General features: G+C 39.8%; 1 protein-coding gene across 3 annotated transcripts in view; it reads right to left on the bottom strand.

The window, feature by feature from the left end:
- Positions 1-1611: 1611 nt before the first annotated feature.
- LOC129765387 (general transcription factor IIH subunit 1) overlaps positions 1612-18815 on the bottom strand; it is a 32061-nt gene continuing 14857 nt past the window's right edge. For 2 of the 3 annotated variants that reach the window (XM_055765656.1, XM_055765657.1), the window contains exons 2-5: positions 17708-18094; positions 16245-17645; positions 15809-15984; positions 1612-3194 (exon numbers count right to left, since the gene is read on the bottom strand). In XM_055765656.1, the coding sequence (XP_055621631.1) occupies positions 3069-3194; positions 15809-15984; positions 16245-17645; positions 17708-17861 (1857 nt within the window). In that variant the 5' untranslated portion in view covers positions 17862-18094 and the 3' untranslated portion in view covers positions 1612-3068. Of the gene's footprint in view, positions 3195-15808; positions 15985-16244; positions 17646-17707; positions 18095-18153; positions 18217-18815 lie in introns of those variants that run through there. The other variant, XM_055765658.1, reaches the window with a different exon arrangement.

Genomic DNA, 18815 nt, shown 5'->3' on the forward strand with positions numbered 1-18815 from the left:
CAGAATTTAGCGTTCGAATCAGTGATGCCAAATGTAATGAAATGTCTCTATTTTTAAGATATTTGAAAATATGTGAAGATATTTATAGACTTGAAAATTATTGGAAAAACAAATAAAACCCTCATAGTTTCTAAACGAAATAATTGTTATTTCGTTTTGCACGCTGGCGGGGCACGCTTTCTTTTTGAGATAGTTTTCTTGAGAATCTCTAATATAGAATCATTATCAGATCACAACTTACAAAAAAAAGTATTGTTCTAAGAAACAGAATACATATTCGATTTAAAAAAGTACATTTTCATTCATTATTAAAATTTTTGAAGCGTATTTATTGCACCTGCAAATCGACTATCATTTTCATTTCACAAAATAAATAAAATTAAAAAAAAAATCTTTTAGACTACCATTTATAACATCACATCCTTTCGGAATTATCTGAGCTATGGATGTTTTCGAGATTCTAAAAAATATCGACAACAATCCCAACGATATTCCAAAACAAAGGCACATCAATGTCATTTCTAATTTAACTCTTGCAGGTACAGCATCCCTCATGACTGTATCTTGGCGTTGTATTCGTGGAGCAATTAAATCCAACAGTTTTTTCACTTGTTCAGGTGTTATTATCAACACTGCTCTGTAATCTCGGGGATCCTCATCGTAGAGTTCCTTCAATATTGTATTTGTTGCTCCTTTTCTTTGCATCTAATTCCTGGCCCGAATCCTTTTCTCTTTCTGCTTTTTCGGATAGTACCTTCAGTTCAAAGAAATTCAGCACAAAGTATGTATTTTTAAACACGATCAGCGTTTGTTTTGCTATAAAATTGTGTGATGATACATTCAACTGAAAACCTAAGATGAAAACTGCCAATAAAGAAGTCGATTTTGGACCAATCATTTGACAAATTCGGACCTGATTGCTGTTTCTGACTATTTGATGGACATTTGAAAAGTCGCCTGGCATCCCTGGTAAACCCGTGCCGTAGTATCTAGTTTCTCGCCAGCAGCTCACACTGTGTGAACGGACAAGGCGAGTCAACCAATTGTCAAGCGAGTCCACCGGGTCAGTAGCTGCTCATTGTCAAGTCAGCTACTAGCAACGTATAAATGGGCCTTTAGGCTAAGGTTACTTTGGATCGGAGTATGTACGAAAATTTGATTGTACGAAGAGAAACAAACAATTTTGTTCGATAGAAGCTGACGAATTCGAACGAAGCAAGGGGAAAGCAATGTAACCACACCAATACAACTCAATTAACTTTTCCGAATGAAATTAGTATTCTATGGCAATGCAAATCACTTTTTTCTCTGCAAGTAAGTTAGGGTTAGGACTACGTGCTTCCAGTAACTAAATAATACCAAGTAGATATTTTCATTCAAATTTTACCAATTGAAAATTGCAATTGAGCCTTCAATTCTGATGGAGAATAGTTTGACCCTAAGCTCGAATGTCGCCACTAGTCATTGCGGATATTTTCGTTATCTCGGGTTGAGGGCGATAAAGTATTATCAGACAATTACGTATTCTAAGTCACGCTAACATTGAAAGCCAATATTCCTTGTTGTGATATCCCCACGGATTGAAGAACTTGAGAGTCTCACTGCATAATTCCTAATTTCTGTATATATTTTTCTCATTTTGTGTTCTTCATATCGTAGCATTACTTTCGCGTATAAATGATACTGCTCAATACATGTTGTTCATATAACTTACGGTTTTTGTGTTTATTCAAATAGTTTCATTTCTTTCTAACCTTCATCATTAATACATTTCCTTAGCGAATGATGTAGTATCCTTTTATTATCTTGGAGTTTTCATTCTCAAGCTTTTTTTCTTCAGACTATTCATTGTTTAACTTTACCCTATTTTTCGCAGGGCAATTACCATTCATCTCCTCTCCAGTAAATCGATTACATGCAACAAAACTGTTGTGCATTTTCATTCTTGGTATTTCTCTTTAATCACAAGTGATATCATCCAACTTTTGCTACTACAAATAGTATTACAAAAAGAAAACAAGAATGGGTAACAACACAAGATGGAAAAACACTTTCTCCTGTCGGAGCGTCGCACGTCCAACAATCTCCGGAGATAAAACTAAACTCCGATAGGAACCAACCAAGAAGAAGATATGATAGGAGATAATCTTGTTTGTTTACATCTTTTCTTCCTTAACCTTTTTTGTTTTATTTGATGTGGCCCAAAATTTGCTTACATTTACAAAGTTTAATTCGCTCCCCTTAAATGCTAGTAGTTGCACGGAGCGTTGTTCTTCTATCAACTATTAACAGGATAAAACAAAAAACGAAAGGGCGCGGTAATCGATAATTTGAGGATTTAATTGATCATCAGTTCCGATCCACAGGGCGCACACATCGATTTGCGTAAAAAATATATGGAATTTGATTTCAGTTACTCATCTCACTCCGAAGGCTTTCTCAGTCGCAGGCTGTGTGGTGCGAATGAGTCGTTTTGTGGCAGCATACTGTTTGTGAGTATGTGGATCCCGTGTCCGAATGGTGATAGAGTATCGGGAATCGGAATCGGCGAGAGTCAACATGAATTTGCAATATAGATTTTCAGAATATCTCTCTTTATGTATTGTTTTATGTATCTTTTATGATATTTTTACTATTCTTCTAGGAAACGTTATGAAAATTTACGTTTTTTTTTCACGAAAATGATTCATATGGTGTTCATCTCTCCAGTTCTGTTGATTATTGTTATTTATTTTACTAAATATTCAAAAAAGGCAAATAATTCGATTTAGAAGTTTTCTTTTCTCTCAACTGTTGTGTAAGCACAAAACAAAATCGGTCTATAAACAAATAACTTGAACAAAACTGATACACCAATGAATCTAGCAGAGTGCAGCCGTGATATGCCGTTGAGTTTCACCAGGAATCTCACGTTCGAGATTAGGAAAGAAAATTGTTGAAGTGTGTTGCTGCTGCTGTGGATGCTAATGGTGATGCCGTTTAGGGCCCTGGGGGAAGAAATGGACAAGATGGCTACGCTGGTGGTGGTGGTTTGACGATACTGGTGATGAGGGTGCTGACCGGTAATGCTACCTGTGGGACCGTCGCTGTCTCTCCTGCCACGTGGCGAACTTCTGGTTCGCCGCTTGCAGAAGCGCATTTAAATGCTGCGTCATTGACGCACCCAATGGCAATAATTCTCTCATGGCACGATCCTACGGGTGAATAATACAATATTTTTATTAGTTTCAAATGATCATAGCGAATAACGCAATATTGGATATGCTACTCTTTACATACACTTAAATATAGGATGATTGGCAAGAACCACCTGGTATGAATTTATTTCAAATTATTTTGTATGTATAACCACAACGAAAACCTAAGAAATCATTATCTAATTCTTTTGACGTAAGACAACGTCCTCCAGTAATATCAGGAAATATGGCATGTTTTCACGAAATAAAAATATAAAATGCAGCGTTCGTTCTACGGACAGCGTGGATAGAGAATATATTGCAATTTAAACTCCCGTTTTCAGTATATACAAGCTTTTCGCGTTTTTACAGCATACACGATTCATCAGTCATCCAGCTAACGACCAGATGGCAGCGATTTTTTTTTCAAATGGTCTTCCTCGAGGCCTAGAGTTTATTTCTAAATTGGCATTTTCCAGTGCTAGAGGCAAGTGAACTAAGAAATTTTTAAGTATCATAATTCAAACCATGATCATCATCACTCAAACACAGTCCCGCTCGAGCAGTCTTCTACAATGCTGATGTCAGACACAGCTGTTTTGCTCGACATAAAGGAAGCATGGAAGATAAAAATATCGCACACAATGGTGCAATTTTGTTCGGTGAAGGCACCGTGTCCTCATACCGTCTGATAAAAAGTGCTTCTGTATTTTTGCCCCACATCGTTTCTGCATCTGTACTAGAGTGTAATTTAAAAAAAATAAAAACAAGAGCGTTACGTTTGGGGTGCAAGGACTTGGGCGTTAATACCTATTTACCGTTAGAACGAAGTGCCATGACAATCACTTTCAAAAGATGGAAGTGACGTTCGTTATTTATTGGCATAAACACCTTTTCCACAGCTTTCCATAGCACAAAAATACATAAATAATAGTGAATACAACAAAAATCTATAAATATGCTTCATCGATGTCAATATTAGCCAACGATTGATGCATGTCGTCGGATGGCCATAAAAGCACTATAAATATTGTGTCCGTCCTGGCCAACCTCAGAACAGAAGCGAAGCAGAAGATAAATAACAAATAGGACGTTATGATTACACCGCACAAATTGTTGATTTTTTATTTTTTAAACTTAAGGTGAAAGTGGAACGAAGCCACAAATGGTTGCCACAATGGCGCTCATTTCTTTCATCTCCCTCCCTCACCCATCGCACGATATGCAGAATAAGTCAATAATTTTGCCAAACAGTGTGTAGAAAATGATCGTTTTCACACACTTCCAATCAAGTAATATCAACCAAACTCTAATCGATTACTCACAAGATGTGAAATTTTCATCTGCCGTCGCAATGTATAGTGAAAAACGTCGGAAAACTCGAGCTAGTGCTGTGATAGTTAAATTTCCATTTTTCAATTTTCCGCAACGGTTTTGTTTGTATTGGTGGAAGCATCGTTATTTTTTTGACACTAACATCATCGAAACAATTATGAAAACCACTCAATAAAAATGTTATTCCTGAGTCATAGCGTTTCATGTCATGAAAATTAATAAAACAAAATTTTGTTGATATCAGTACAATAACGCGATAACTCTTCCGGGGACGAGTCAACTCACCCTACTAAGCCCCCCTCGAAAAAACTCGCAAGTCTCCCTCCCCAACTTTCCGATTCTCCCACTCTCCCTCCTCAGCCCTCCAATACTCCCACTCTCCCTCCCCCTTCCTCGGTTTCGCTTCCTCCTTCTGATATTACCGTTACAACTCAATCCTCGTCCTCGTCTTCTCCCTCTGTTGTCTCCGCTCCACGTATCAGAGTCTATCCAGAAGATGCACCTGGAACTGGCCCGTGGGTTGTTTTCTTCCGGCCAAAACCAAATGGAAAAGGCCTTAACGTGATTCAGATCATGAAAGATCTGACCAGATACACTTCCGTAGAAGAAATTTTCAAGGTCAGACCGAACAAATTACGAGTTGTCGTGTCTGAACGGAAGGATGCAAACGAGATTGATGCTGATAAACATTTCATCCTCGAATATCGCGTATGGATTCCCTCCAATGACGTAGAAATCGGGGGGTGATAACTGAAACGGGTCTGACGTGCGAAAAAATTAGAAGTGAAGGAGTTGGCAAGTTCAAGAAGCTCCCTTCGGCGGAAGTCATAATCTTGGACTGTCGCCAACTCGGTAAAGTCTCCCAAGAAAAGGAAATAACAAAATTCACGCCGTCCGACTCGTTTAGAGTAACTTTTGCTGGTTCCGCTCTCCCGGACTACGTTATGGTGGACAAATTGAGGCTACCGGTGCGACTCTTCGTGCCAAAGCCCATGACTTGCCAAAAGTGCAAGTCAGTCGGCCACACTTCAGCTTATTGTGGCAACAAGGAGCGCTGTGCAACTTGCGGAGAGCAACATGTGGGCGAATCTTGCAGTGCGACTGAGCATAAGTGTCCATATTGTGGGGGGACTCCACATGTGCTCTCAGCTTGTGAAACTTACAAGAGTCGCTGGGAGAAACAGAAGCGCTCTTTAAAGGAACGCTCGAAGCGCACTTTTGCGGAAATTTTGAAGGGCGCTTCTCCACTGGCCCAACAACAACAACAATCAATATCGACATACAATACCTTTTCCACGTTGCCAGTTGATGAAATGGAAGCGGACACAGCTAGCGGGGGTACACCGTGTTTTTTCAAAGGGAATCCCCGGCGCAAAAATGTGACCACTCCCAAATTTCAAGAACAAGTCCCCCCGGTGAAAACCCCTGTAAGCTTGCCTAAAAAATCGAGTGCAGCGGACAAGCCAAATCAGGTTCCTCCTGGCTTCCGTGGGAATAGTTCACCTTCGAACGACCCAGCACTCGAGGGGACATCAAAAACCCCAAATGTCCCTTTTTTTGCGTCCAGCTCAACTTCCCAATCGGGATTTATAAAGTTGACTGACCTTGTGGATCAAATCTTCACGTGTTTTAATGTTTCCGACTCCATCAGAACCATTGTCATCTCAATGCTTCCAGAATTAAAGACAATTCTGCAACAATTGATGCAAACATGGCCCCTCCTTGCAATGATTATCTCTCTTGATGTCTAATTCAAATAGAGAGGTCGGAGATATCACTGTTTTACAGTGGAATTGTCGTAGTCTTATACCTAAATTGGATACGTTCAAATTTTTAATTCATAACTTCAACTGTGATGTTTTTGCTCTGTCCGAAACTTGGCTCTCTTCTCAAAATGATCTCTCTTTCCACGATTTTAATATTATACGCTTGGACCGTGATGAAAGATACGGAGGGGTGCTATTGGGGATCAATAAGTGCCACTCATTTTTTCGAATTGACCTTCCACCTATTGGAGGGATCGAAGCTGTTGCTTGTCATGCAAACATCAGAGGCAAAGACCTCTGTATTGTCAGCTTGTATTGGCCTCCGAGAGCTGCGGTTTGCCGCAAGCAACTTGCTGACATGTGCTCACTCTTTCCTGAGCCACGATTGATCTTGGGAGACTTCAACTCTCACGGAACTGCCTGGGGGGAACAGTACGATGACAATCGTTCATTGTTGATATATGACCTTTGTAACAGCTTCAATATGACCGTTTTAAACACTGGGGAAACAACACGTGTACCTAAACCTCCTGCTAAATCAAGTGCTCTTGACCTCTCGCTTTGCTCGAATTCACTATCGTTAGATTGCAAGTGGAATGTAATCCAGGACCCCAACGGTAGTGATCACCTGCCAATCAAAATTTCCATCACCATTGGGTCGAATTCTTCAGAATCTATAAACATGGCATATGACCTCACAAGACACATTGACTGGAAAAAATATGCGGACGCGATTGCTCTAGCCATCAATTCCAGAGATGGTTTGCCTCCATTGGAGGAGTATAACTTCATTTCTCGTTTGATATATGACAGCGCCGTTCGCGCTCAAACGAAACCCATCCCAGGCTCCACTATTCGTCGAAGTGGGATAGCCAATGTTCCAAGCTTTATCAGGATAAATCGAATGCATTTAAAGCTTTTCGGAAACGTGGAACCCCTGAAAATTTTCAAACGTATTTAGCCCTTGAGAATCAGTTCAAAAATTTGATCAAAGGGAAAAAACGTGCTTATTGGCGAAATTTCGTGGGAGGTTTATCACGAGAAACGTCAATGAAAAAATTATGGAAAGTGGCACGAAACATGAGAAATCCCTCTTCATCGAATGAAAGCGAGGAATATTCACATCGATGGATTTTTAATTTTGCACGGAAGGTTTGTCCTGATTCCGCACCTGTGCAAAAAATTGTTCGAGGTATACCACAAGATAGGTACGATCTTGATTCCGAGTTTTCGATGGTAGAATTCTCTCTTGCTCTCCTTTCTTGTAACAATTCTGCTCCGGGATCGGATAGAATTAAGTTCAACTTGCTGAAAAACCTCCCTGATGTGGCGAAACATCGCTTGTTGAATTTATTCAATCAGTTTCTGGAGCATAATATTGTTCCAGATGATTGGAGACAAGTGCGAGTTATAGCTATTAAAAAACCCGGAAAACCCGCGTCCGAATTCAATTCGTACCGCCCAATAGCAATGCTGTCTTGTATACGGAAATTGTTGGAGAAAATGATCTTGTTTCGCCTTGATCGTTGGGTTGAAACGAATGGCCTACTCTCAGATACACAATATGGGTTCCGCAGGGGCAAGGGGACGAATGATTGTCTTGCGTTGCTTTCTTCAGAAATTCAAATGGCTTACGCCGAAAAAAAACAAATGGCTTCAGTATTCTTGGACATAAAGGGGGCCTTTGATTCTGTTTCAATAGAGGTTTTGTCAGACAAATTACACTCTCGGGGTCTGCCGCCTCTATTGAATAATATGTTATATAACTTGCTTTGTGAGAAACATTTGAACTTTTCTCACGGAGATTCGGCAGTAAGTCGGTTCTCTTACATGGGCCTCCCCCAGGGCTCATGTTTAAGCCCCCTTTTGTACAACTTCTATGTAAGCGACATCGACAATTGCCTTACACAAAATTGCAGCCTAAGACAACTTGCAGATGATGGAGTGGTGTCTGTCGTAGGATCAAACGAATCCGACCTGCAAGGACCCTTACAAGATACTTTGAACAATTTTTCAACCTGGGCCATTGGGCTAGGGATCGAATTCTCCACGGAGAAAACAGAGATGGTGGTTTTTTCTAGGAAGCATAGACCAGCAAAACCAAAGCTTCAACTTTTGGGTAAACCGATCACTCATGCTATGTCATTCAAGTATCTTGGGGTCTAGTTCGACTCCAAATGTACTTGGGGGGCCCATATTAGGTATCTGAGTAAAAAAATGCCAACAAAGAATAAACTTTCTCCGTACAATTACCGGCACCTGGTGGGGAGCCCATCCCGAAGATCTTATAATGTTGTATCGAACAACTATTCTCTCAGTGATGGAGTATGGCAGTTTCTGTTTTCAATCAGCTGCCAAAACACACCTCATTAAACTCGAGCGAATTCAGTATCTTTGTCTCCGTATCGCGTTGGGATGTATGCCCTCAACGCATACCATGAGTCTCGAGGTTTTGGCAGGCCTACTCCCACTAAAAGATCGCTTCAAATTATTATCTCTTCGGTTCTTCATCCGGTGTAAGGTCATGAACCCATTGGTGATCGGAAATTTTGAGCAGCTGATCGAGCTAAATTTTCACTCCGGATTCATGAGTTCATATCATGAATTCATCTCCATGCAGGTTGATCCTTCTTCGTATATTCCCAACCGTGTTTGTTTCCCTGACTACATCAATTCCTCTGTGAATTTTGATCTGTCCATGAAGCAAGATATCCATGGATATTCAGATTACCAACGATCGAGGATCGCTCCAACGATCTTCGATGAAAAATATAGGGGTATCAATTGTGATAATATGTACTTTACTGATGGGTCCACTATAAATGAGTCCACAGGATTTGGAGTGTTCAACGAATTTTTTAGCACCTCACACAGTCTTCAGAATCCTTGCTCAGTGTATATTGCTGAATTGGCAGCAATTCATTGGGCGCTGGACAGCGTCGCCTCACGACCTGTTGAACACTATTACATTGTAACGGATAGTCTTAGTTCTGTCGAAGCTATCCGTTCAGTGAGGCCGGAAAAGCACTCGCCGTACTTCCTTGAGAGAATACGAAAAATTTTGAGTGCTTTATCCAGACGCTGTTACGTCATTACCTTTGTCTGGGTCCCTTCTCATTGCTCAATTCCGGGTAATGAGAGGGCTGACTCATTAGCAAAGGTAGGTGCAATTGAAGGCGATATTTATCAGCGTCAAATCGCCTTCAATGAATTTTATTCTTTAGTCCGCAAAAATACCATCGCTAACTGGCAACGCAAGTGGAATGAAGATGAATTGGGCCGTTGGTTTCACTCGATTATCCCTAAGGTTAGCCTCAATCCGTGGTTCAAAAGTCTGGAATTGAGTCGGGACTTTATTCGCACCTTCTCCCGACTCATGTCCAATCACTGTTCTTTAGATGCACTACTCTTTCGTTTCAATCTTGCCAGCAGCAATCTCTGTGTTTGTGGCCAAGGCTATCGCGACATCGAGCACGTTGTTTGGTCGTGCGAGGTGTATCTGGTCGCCAGATCGAATTTAGAAAACTCCCTTCGGGCCCGAGGAAGACAGCCCAATGTGCCGGTGAGAGATGTGTTGGCTCGGTTAGACCTTGATTACATGTCCCATATATATGTTTTCCTTAAAGCTATCGATCTTCGTGTGTGATTGTCCCTATGTCCTTATACCCTCCTTTCCTTCCTTTGCGGGTAATTCGTCCCCTTGCTATAAATAGTATAATAAGTTGAAATGTAAAAACACTATAGATATACAAACAGATTTAAGAATTGAGTGTTCATCAACATTGTTACAGTTTTCTTATACCCCATCCTTCTCCTAAAAATATGTCACCCTTCTAAACTCGAGTACACCGCGAGTAATCGGTTTTCCACCTTACTAACCATAGATGTAAGAAAATTGTTTATATATATAGTTTTAAAATTATATTTAAGAATTCGGCTCCTTTAAACTTAAGTTACTGAGCCTGCAAAAAATAAACGAATTAATAAAAAAAAAATCAGTACAATTATTCTTTTACGTGTAGTGGGTCTATAATGTAAGTTTTAGCAACTTTAACAATGGTTAAGAAAATTGTATTGGAAAGCTCGGAGCTTGCCTTACTCCAAAATAAAATAAAAAATTAAATAAAATACTAACACTGGCACGGCTGCCTCTGCTGTCAAAAATAAAATAGTAAACGGAAAAGTATTACATTCAATCAAAATGCCTCGGCCAACAAAGAGAAGGGTTAAAACTCTCCAACGTGAATATGTGAAAAAAAATACGATCAATTAAGGAAAATATTAAGGAATAATCAACATCGAGTTACTGTGCGGAATAACTTGTTAATACCAAAAGAGCCCCGATTCGCATGTGTTATAAGTTTGCTCATGTTACGCCCGCGTATAATCAGAATTATACTTCATATGCAAATACACCTACTATATATATATATTTATATTTGCAACTGTTCATCGGAACCAGGGCCCGAAATCATCGAAGGTGAAAAATGAAGACCGCAGAAGAATTTATCAGAACAATGGACAGCGAAAAGCAGATCATTTCAAAGGATATTTGTCACAGTTTTTTCGTGGAGCTGACGCTCAAGTCTACGGCAATGTTAAATCCCTGAAACTTTTCCAATTTGACTAGTATTAATGTTGTTAATTTCAAAAAGCGAGCATGTGCAGGGTTGGCGGACAAATATTGGATACCTAAAACGAATTGACGGTTCGCTCGCCTTCTCGGCGCTTCGATGCCTTGTTTGTGACGTTCTCACTATGCCTCACTCATCGGCAACTGTCGAGCGACTTAGATGGAAAAAATTCTACAATAGTTTCGGGTGAGTCATAAGCTAGAGCTAGAGAGAGAGAGAAGAGAGAGAGAGAAACAACTGTGTGTGGTTTCTCCTCTTTGTGGGCGTTGTTCGTGACAAGTGTGTTTTCGTTTTTTATGCGTTTCGCGGACTCTATTCCGGAGGTGGGACACAAGAAATTCACGATTTATAACATGATCGCTCGGTTCTACGCTGGAGGACAAATGGTCAACGACAAAAAATCGGGCCGAAGGAGAGGAATAAGCGCCACCAAGCGGACAAAATTCATGATTGGCATCAGTGCTGCTACACGTACAGATTCATCTGGAAAGGTACAGATTTTTTTTGAATGTTTCAAAACATATAAATAAAATTGTCTTTTTCCATGATTTACAGTAGTTTTATAATATATTTTTACAAATTCACATGTTTTAAAAGATTTTAAAATCCACCTTACATTGGTGTCAATGCGCCCCTCTTTTGAGCTAATTTTTAATATATCACCAGATGATTATTTGGCACGTATTCAGACCTTTTCTGGATTATCTTCTTCTTCTTCTTAAATGGCACTAACGTTCCTAGAGGAACTTCGCCGTCTCAACGTAGTATTACTTGCGTCATTTTCATTTATAATTAGTTGAGATTTCTATGCCGAATAACACGCCTTGGATGTATTCTGTAGTGGCAAGCTCTAGAATACGCGTGACCACAGTGCAAGTCGGGGGAAATTTCTTGGACGAAAAATTCCCCCGACCAGAACAGGAATCGAACCCGAACCCCCGGCATGTTAGGTGTAACGCTAGCCACTCGACCACGGGAGCACCTTTTTCTGGATTATAACACTTACAAATATTGTAAACATCATGCTTGTACATCACTTGTGTCAGATTTACGTAGCTAAACCATGTAATTAACGCATTTCGTTGACCTCAATTCTGACTCGTTACCCAATTCACTAATGTTGTTTTGTCCACATGATTTCTATGGCAACCGCTTGGCGCGCTGCAGTTTGTTTATGTTGTCCTCCGCGCATAGCAGAAATAAAGTTTCTCTGTGTTGAATGTGTTGAGGTGAACACTTTTAAAATGTCTAAGAAAAGACAATATTCAGAAGAAATCCTAAATGATGAATCGATCAATATGATGACAGTAAACTCAAACAATGATAAATGCAATATCTACTTGAAAATTCATTTTTTTTTTCATTCAAAAATGGTGATTCCTAAAACCGGGCAAACCATGATCATAATTTCTCTTTGAGGAAAATCGTTAAAAAAAATAAAATTTTTAATAATTTCAACGCCTTACGGTGGGTTTAGACTACGAATATATTCATGTGAAGAAATATGGTGAGATTTATAGAAATCGCATCAAGCGTTTACACTAGCGTGAACTTATATAATGAATATATTCATATTATATATGCCTGAATTTATTCTATTCATAGTGATTAAATATACCTCGAAGAAGTGTATCATATATATTCTCACCCGTTTACATCTATTTCCGCGTGAGTAAATCCATTTATAGCTATAAAATTATATATCTCTAATGTGGAGCCGATCTGGCGTGGAGGTAACATCCATACTTCTCACGCTCAAGATCACGAGTTCAATTCTCACTCCCGACATTCTTCCAAAATGGAAGGTAAAAGTGACGAACCAGCCAGAAGCGTTGAAAGTCACTATAATACAGAAAGAAAAAAAATATATATATCTCTCTAATGTAAACTCGCCATTGTGCCAGAGACGAATGAACTCTCAGAGTTTAAAGTCTCTCTAATTCAATACCTTCCTTCCTTCGCCATTGTGGTAGTATGAGCAACTAGAGACTTTGGGCTTTTCAACAAACCCAAACTCGTATTGATTATATGTGTTTTTAATGAAGAAAAATCAATTTGCATTTACTAGTTGAGAACACCCTAAATCGGACAAATCAAGATCATTTACCCTAGTCGTTAAATGCAAATGTAATTTGCTGGCTACGTGTGTTAGTTATTCATGTGAGAAAATCCTATACTATCATGAGCATTTATTGAGGGGCATATATGCCTATATATCCAAAAAGAACTAACGAATTCGAGGTAATACAGGAAATTTTGGAACTCAAGCTGCCTCTAATCCTACACCCTTCGGCCACCCGTTGGCTATAGATTTTTCGCTACAACGAATATTTTCGATGGTACAATTTTTTGGAAGAAAAATTAGAATGAGAGAGATTTTTAATCCTTCTGGTACAGATGAAAATGTGGTAACACTGATTGGCATCAGCACCAGCAGCAGAAGCTGGGGTGGCATTGCGCATTTCGAAACGAGTAACTCGTTTCGAGAAAATTCGAACTCAAATCGAAATGGTTTAGGTATTATGTATATTTTTCAAGCTCATATTTTCGGTGTACTAGATTTAGAGCAAAATTTGTCTCGTAGAGAAATGTAAAATTTTTGGGTTCGTAAACAAAGCTGGTCAAAGGCTTGTAAAAATGCTCGAAACGAACAAAAATCACTCGTTCCGAAATGGGTGACATTGCCCCTGGTCAAAAAGTTCGACACGATGCTCCGAATCCTGAAAGCGGAGGGCGTGAAACATTACAAGGGAGTATCCAGGTCGAAGTACACGGAAAAGCATCTGCAGGGAATCCGAAAGCTGCGCCACAAGTACTTTCAGCCGGGTGCCACCATCGTTATGGATGACGAGAAGTACATTACGCACGAACCTTCGCTTAGAATGAATAACGTGAATTTCCGAAAGTAGCCATATCGAAAGAAAAAATATAAATAAAAGTCTTATCTAGTTCAATTATAAATGTACCCTACCGCGAGCAACCTATTTTTCAAAATATGAACTTACATTGGTTCTAATTGAGTTTAGTTAAGAGAATGTTGTCAAACATTTTGCATGAACATCCTTATTCACAAAAATACATACGTCCTACGTGTTTTAGTGGTAAAGTGTCACAAAAAATAGATAAATCAATCCATTTGAAAGGGTATTATCAAAAAAAATATCACGTTTTTTTCAATCGAACCAAGAATTTAAAAAAATCAATGATAAATCTAAAACTGTTCTGAGATGAGCTCTCGAAGAAAGTCATGAATATATCGCAAAAGTTATTTCACCGTTTTTTAACATCTGTCAATTTAATTAATATTTCGACTATGTTGATTTCGTTATTGCCAGAATAATATTACGTAGGTGACCTACCAATGTCCTGGAAAAAAGGTACTGAAGATGGTCGAGTTTCGAGCGACATAGCATGCGCTGCCATAACTATTTCGCAAATAGTGACGTCAGTCGTTGTGTTTATCTTTGATTGCCCACCGCATCTATGTAAAAATGCTATTTTCAGGAAGTAATTTATCAATTAAAAACGTACATTTTTGTAGAGCTCCCGCTGAATATGAGGCTAGTGTGATAGTGTGAGTATTTGTGAAATCACATCGAAAAAGACGGATAAAAGTGATATTACCATGTGCCATTTTCATTCCCCCACGTTCATAGAAACAAACGAAGTTTAATTATTTTACCGTTATGAAGCTGATGTTTCGAAGGCACTCAGTGTCGGTGTGTGTAATAATCGCAAATTAATCAAAACTTCACCGAAAATGTTACTGCTTTCGAGAACTAAGCATACGACTGCTCTCTGGACCTTTTTACCACATGAATAATCGAAATAAGCCACGATATAATTGTCATCCGTTAAAAACAACCAGTTGAATGATTTCATGAGAATTTTGGCTCAAATTATCATGCAACCGTGAATACTTTCAACATTGTTTTGTTTTTTCCATATACATTCAATATTGAATGCAAATAATTACGACACGATATTTTGCTTGCCAATACAGATACACTTCGCCTACTGCTTCACCTCTATATGTACCTCATTGGTGACCTACGTAGCCAAATAGTTGTGCGTCCCTTAACCCTTTAACGAGTAGTGGCAACTATATTGCCAGCAACGATTTTATTTTTTTCTCTTTATTAACAATAAGTTATCACTTCTAGCCTTATGTGGTAACTAGTTTTGATATCTAGCAACATGGCTGATTTTTTTGAGCGCTAAAAGAATCAAAAACTGCTCATTTTGGAGCCATTTTGTGTTAACTCTCAATTTAGTCCAGCAATAGCAAAATTCCGCGAAAATTCATTGAAAAACAGTAAATTTGATGAAGTTTTCAATTCACATTAACTGTTTAGGACTTGCTGAGTCTGATCATGAGTTTTATTAATTGTTTTTGTTGAAACTAACATCAAAAATTCAAATATAAAAAACATTTTTAGCATCAAGTGTTTTGCGCTAGACAAGCAGGTGGCATCTATATTGCCACCAAGATTTTACGTTAGCCCTTTAACGGACAACTATATTGCCACCAATTTTTCAATGTTTTTAATTGTTTTGTGTATTGAAAAAAATATTTTGTGTATTTTAGCATGTAAACATGTCGTTGTATTGTAGTTTGCGTTGATTACATGCCTAGTTCTCACGGCCCGTTAAAGGGTTAAATAAGCGCTCGCGAATTCAATTCTGAGACGCTACATTTACCATATTTTCCGTTAACCAGTCTTTTTCAAGGCTGGATGCAAATGAACTCCGTTGTTTCAAAATCTGTGCTTTTGTGAACAAAAGACGTAACGCTAAAAATACGGGCTTTGGACCACTAACAACCACAAGTAAGAGAAATGAATCCCGGAAATAAATAAATATCAATCCTTTCTTGAGAAACACAATCACAACTCACCTCAAATGGTTTCAACTTCGCCATGGAAAATCGCTGCAAAGTTTCATGCATACGGACCGCCTGTTCCTCGAGTTGTGGCGTCGTCGGTGGAAAGCACTTCCAGAAGTGCTTGAGTAATTCCAGCAGTGACATATAGAGATTCCGGATCTCCTTCTCGATATCCGGAGGAACCAGTTCTGCATGAGATAAAAAAAAACAAATTATCATCTGAATCTCTCACGTATAATTTTTATAAATCTGTTGCTGTTGAATGAATGTCTTCCCGTGTGATTTGTCTGAATTAGTACGGATTCCGGCACAAGTATTACCCGGTCCGCGTGGAAGTTGAAATTTGCTATACCTTGCATTTGACCAACCATGAATTGAAACGAATACATCATGATTGAACACTTAGTAGCAAGGGTTGTTGACATTTATTCAAGCAGAGAATACTCACGCGCTAAGCTCTGCTCCTGGAAGCCCCTCATCAGCGCCCCACCAGGACTGAGTTCACCTAGTGCGTTGACAGCCGCTGTTGCATTCACCAACACCTTATGGGGCGTTCGATTGTTCCAGGAGCTGGTGGATTGCAGGATATACGCATTGACCGAGTCCAAATCGTGCAACCCATTGTCCGTCTGGGTATCGTGGAAGCCCGATGAACTGACCCCAGTAGACGGTACCGGCCCATGCAGATAACGTTCAATTCTAGTGAGGTTTAATAATTTTGGTGCTTTGCTTGAGTCACTATCGTCTTCCAGATCGTCGTAGTGAATTTTCTCCAATATTCGAGCCCGTTTGATCGAAGGTTCCACAAACGGTTCCTCCGGTCCGGAAGGCAAAGTAGAAACATGATTCCCATTGCTGGTTCCATTGACTATGTGGTTATTCTCATGCGCTTTTTTGTCCTTCTTACTGAAACCATTGTTGTTATTGTTACAGTTCAGTCCGTTGTCTTTTGATTTATCCTTGGTGCCATTGGCATCGCCATTTAACGCAGGGGCAGTCGTTGGTGTGGCGTTCAGGATTGCTCCAATCCCCCGGTTGAGCGTCTTCACATCTGTGCACGTTTTGAGCACCATGAAAGAATGCTGATTGAAACGTTTTATCATGCTTTGGTGCACGATGTTACCACTGTTCACAGTCTGTTTACTTGAGGTCGCATTGCAGAAACCATCCTCCAGTGTGTTATCCTCGAAAGATCTGATATCCAGCAGCGGATCTCCGAGATTCTCTTGCACGGCCAGCTTCAGCTGCTGATCGTCGATCTTACCGCACTCGGTAAAAATATCTTTGGTACCGGCTGCGATACGATCTCGATGGAAGTAATGAGACTGGAAAAATTTGGTCCAAAACTCCGATTCGCTCAGTTTGGCTGGAACGTGCTCGGAGTGTTTCCGCTTGACGGCAGGATAGGTTTTGAAGATACACTCAATTACGTCAGTCGTGAGATTGTAACGCAGCCCATTACAGCCATCCGTTTGGGGTTTTATATCCGCCAGAAACGCCCCCGACACACCAATGTCTTGCTTCTGGGTTTGATCCTTTGCCATGTATTGCTTTGCATGGGTAGCCCAAAATTCATCGCTGGGCAGCACTTGTGTGATAACGAGGTCCTTATACAGCTGCAGCAAAGAGGGATTCTCCGTCAGGACCTTATTCTTCTCCTCCAGCTCTTTGTCGATCTTGCGCTTAAAGTTGGGAAGCAGTTGCTGCAAAAGGTCTTTCACTTTGTCCCGATCGGCTATCTGCGCAGCCGCGCCATTGCGATTCACAAAGTGAAACGTTGAGCTGTTGCCATCGTGCAGGACAACTTGCAGCTGGATTTTCGGCTTTCCTTCCGGGGAAATCTTTTGCACTGGAAAACAAAATGTTAAAAAATGAATCGGAAATCACACTATGCTCAAGAGGATAACCTACTTTTAATATCCTGGAAACGATGCGACACCGCAACCGTGTCCCGATATTCAGCTATCCAGGCGATCCGCTCGTTCATCACATAGAGCGTTCCATCGCCTTTCTTAAACCGCACTTCGCCCATCTGCAACAACACATCCTCCCGGGTTGTGGTCATTTTGATTTAGTCTTCCGCCTGCCACACAGGTTGAATCAGATTTCCACTCTTGTCGTGCACACATGCGCCTCGACGGAAACGAGGGACCGTAAAGTTCCTTAGCTCTGAATTTTATTATGAGATACCACCAATCAACAAGAGCAGGAAAAAAGCGAATCAGGTAGCTCCGAGAAGCACCGAATGATGCAGGTTTAGAAGTTTATCCTTTCTGCGCGGTTGTTGTAACGAAATATCTGTGAATGAATAAAATTCTTAAATTGTTATGTGGAACACAAGCGAATCTGAACTGTACGCGAGAAATGGTGACGCACTACCGTGGGTTGCTAGTTCGTGAATGAATGCGAAGTTCGGGAAAATGTGTTCATAACGAGAAAAAAAAACAAAACAAAGAACTGTCAAAGTATTTTCGACGCTTTGAACGCATACACGAGCAAACGGTATTTTCATGCGAAAATTGTGTCTACCTCCAAAAGGTTTGTTACTTATTTTCCTCCCAGTGAAATGTATAGGGCGCTTGCAGCGTGCATATGTATTAGTGATCTGTTGGGCAGGCAAAAGTGATCGCTCCATAGGAATTATATGGAGCGACAAGATTGAGCTTTGTTTAAATAATTATTTTAGCGAAATAGTTATAAAGATTACGCGCTAATCTATATGAATAACATGCGAATATATGTTTCTTCACATAAAAATATTTACTTTTAGCGTCAAAGCCATACACACGGGGAAAAATAGAAATTTCTGTTTTGGCCATGATTCATATCAATGGAAGCAGATTGATTATTCAAAAATTTTCACAGAAATAGTGCAAACTGCACATTGCGATTGTATAGCCGGATTAGGTGAAGTGTGCTCCCATTTAGGTTTTAAGCTTTTTGCTGGTCTCGTGAAAGAATAAACTATAATGAATATTCGTGTGCAGATATCCTTAATCGGCGGCTAGTTCCGCCAAAA

The sequence above is a fragment of the Toxorhynchites rutilus genome, chromosome 2 (assembly GCF_029784135.1).
Source record: "Toxorhynchites rutilus septentrionalis strain SRP chromosome 2, ASM2978413v1, whole genome shotgun sequence".
Classification (NCBI taxonomy): domain Eukaryota; kingdom Metazoa; phylum Arthropoda; class Insecta; order Diptera; family Culicidae; genus Toxorhynchites; species Toxorhynchites rutilus.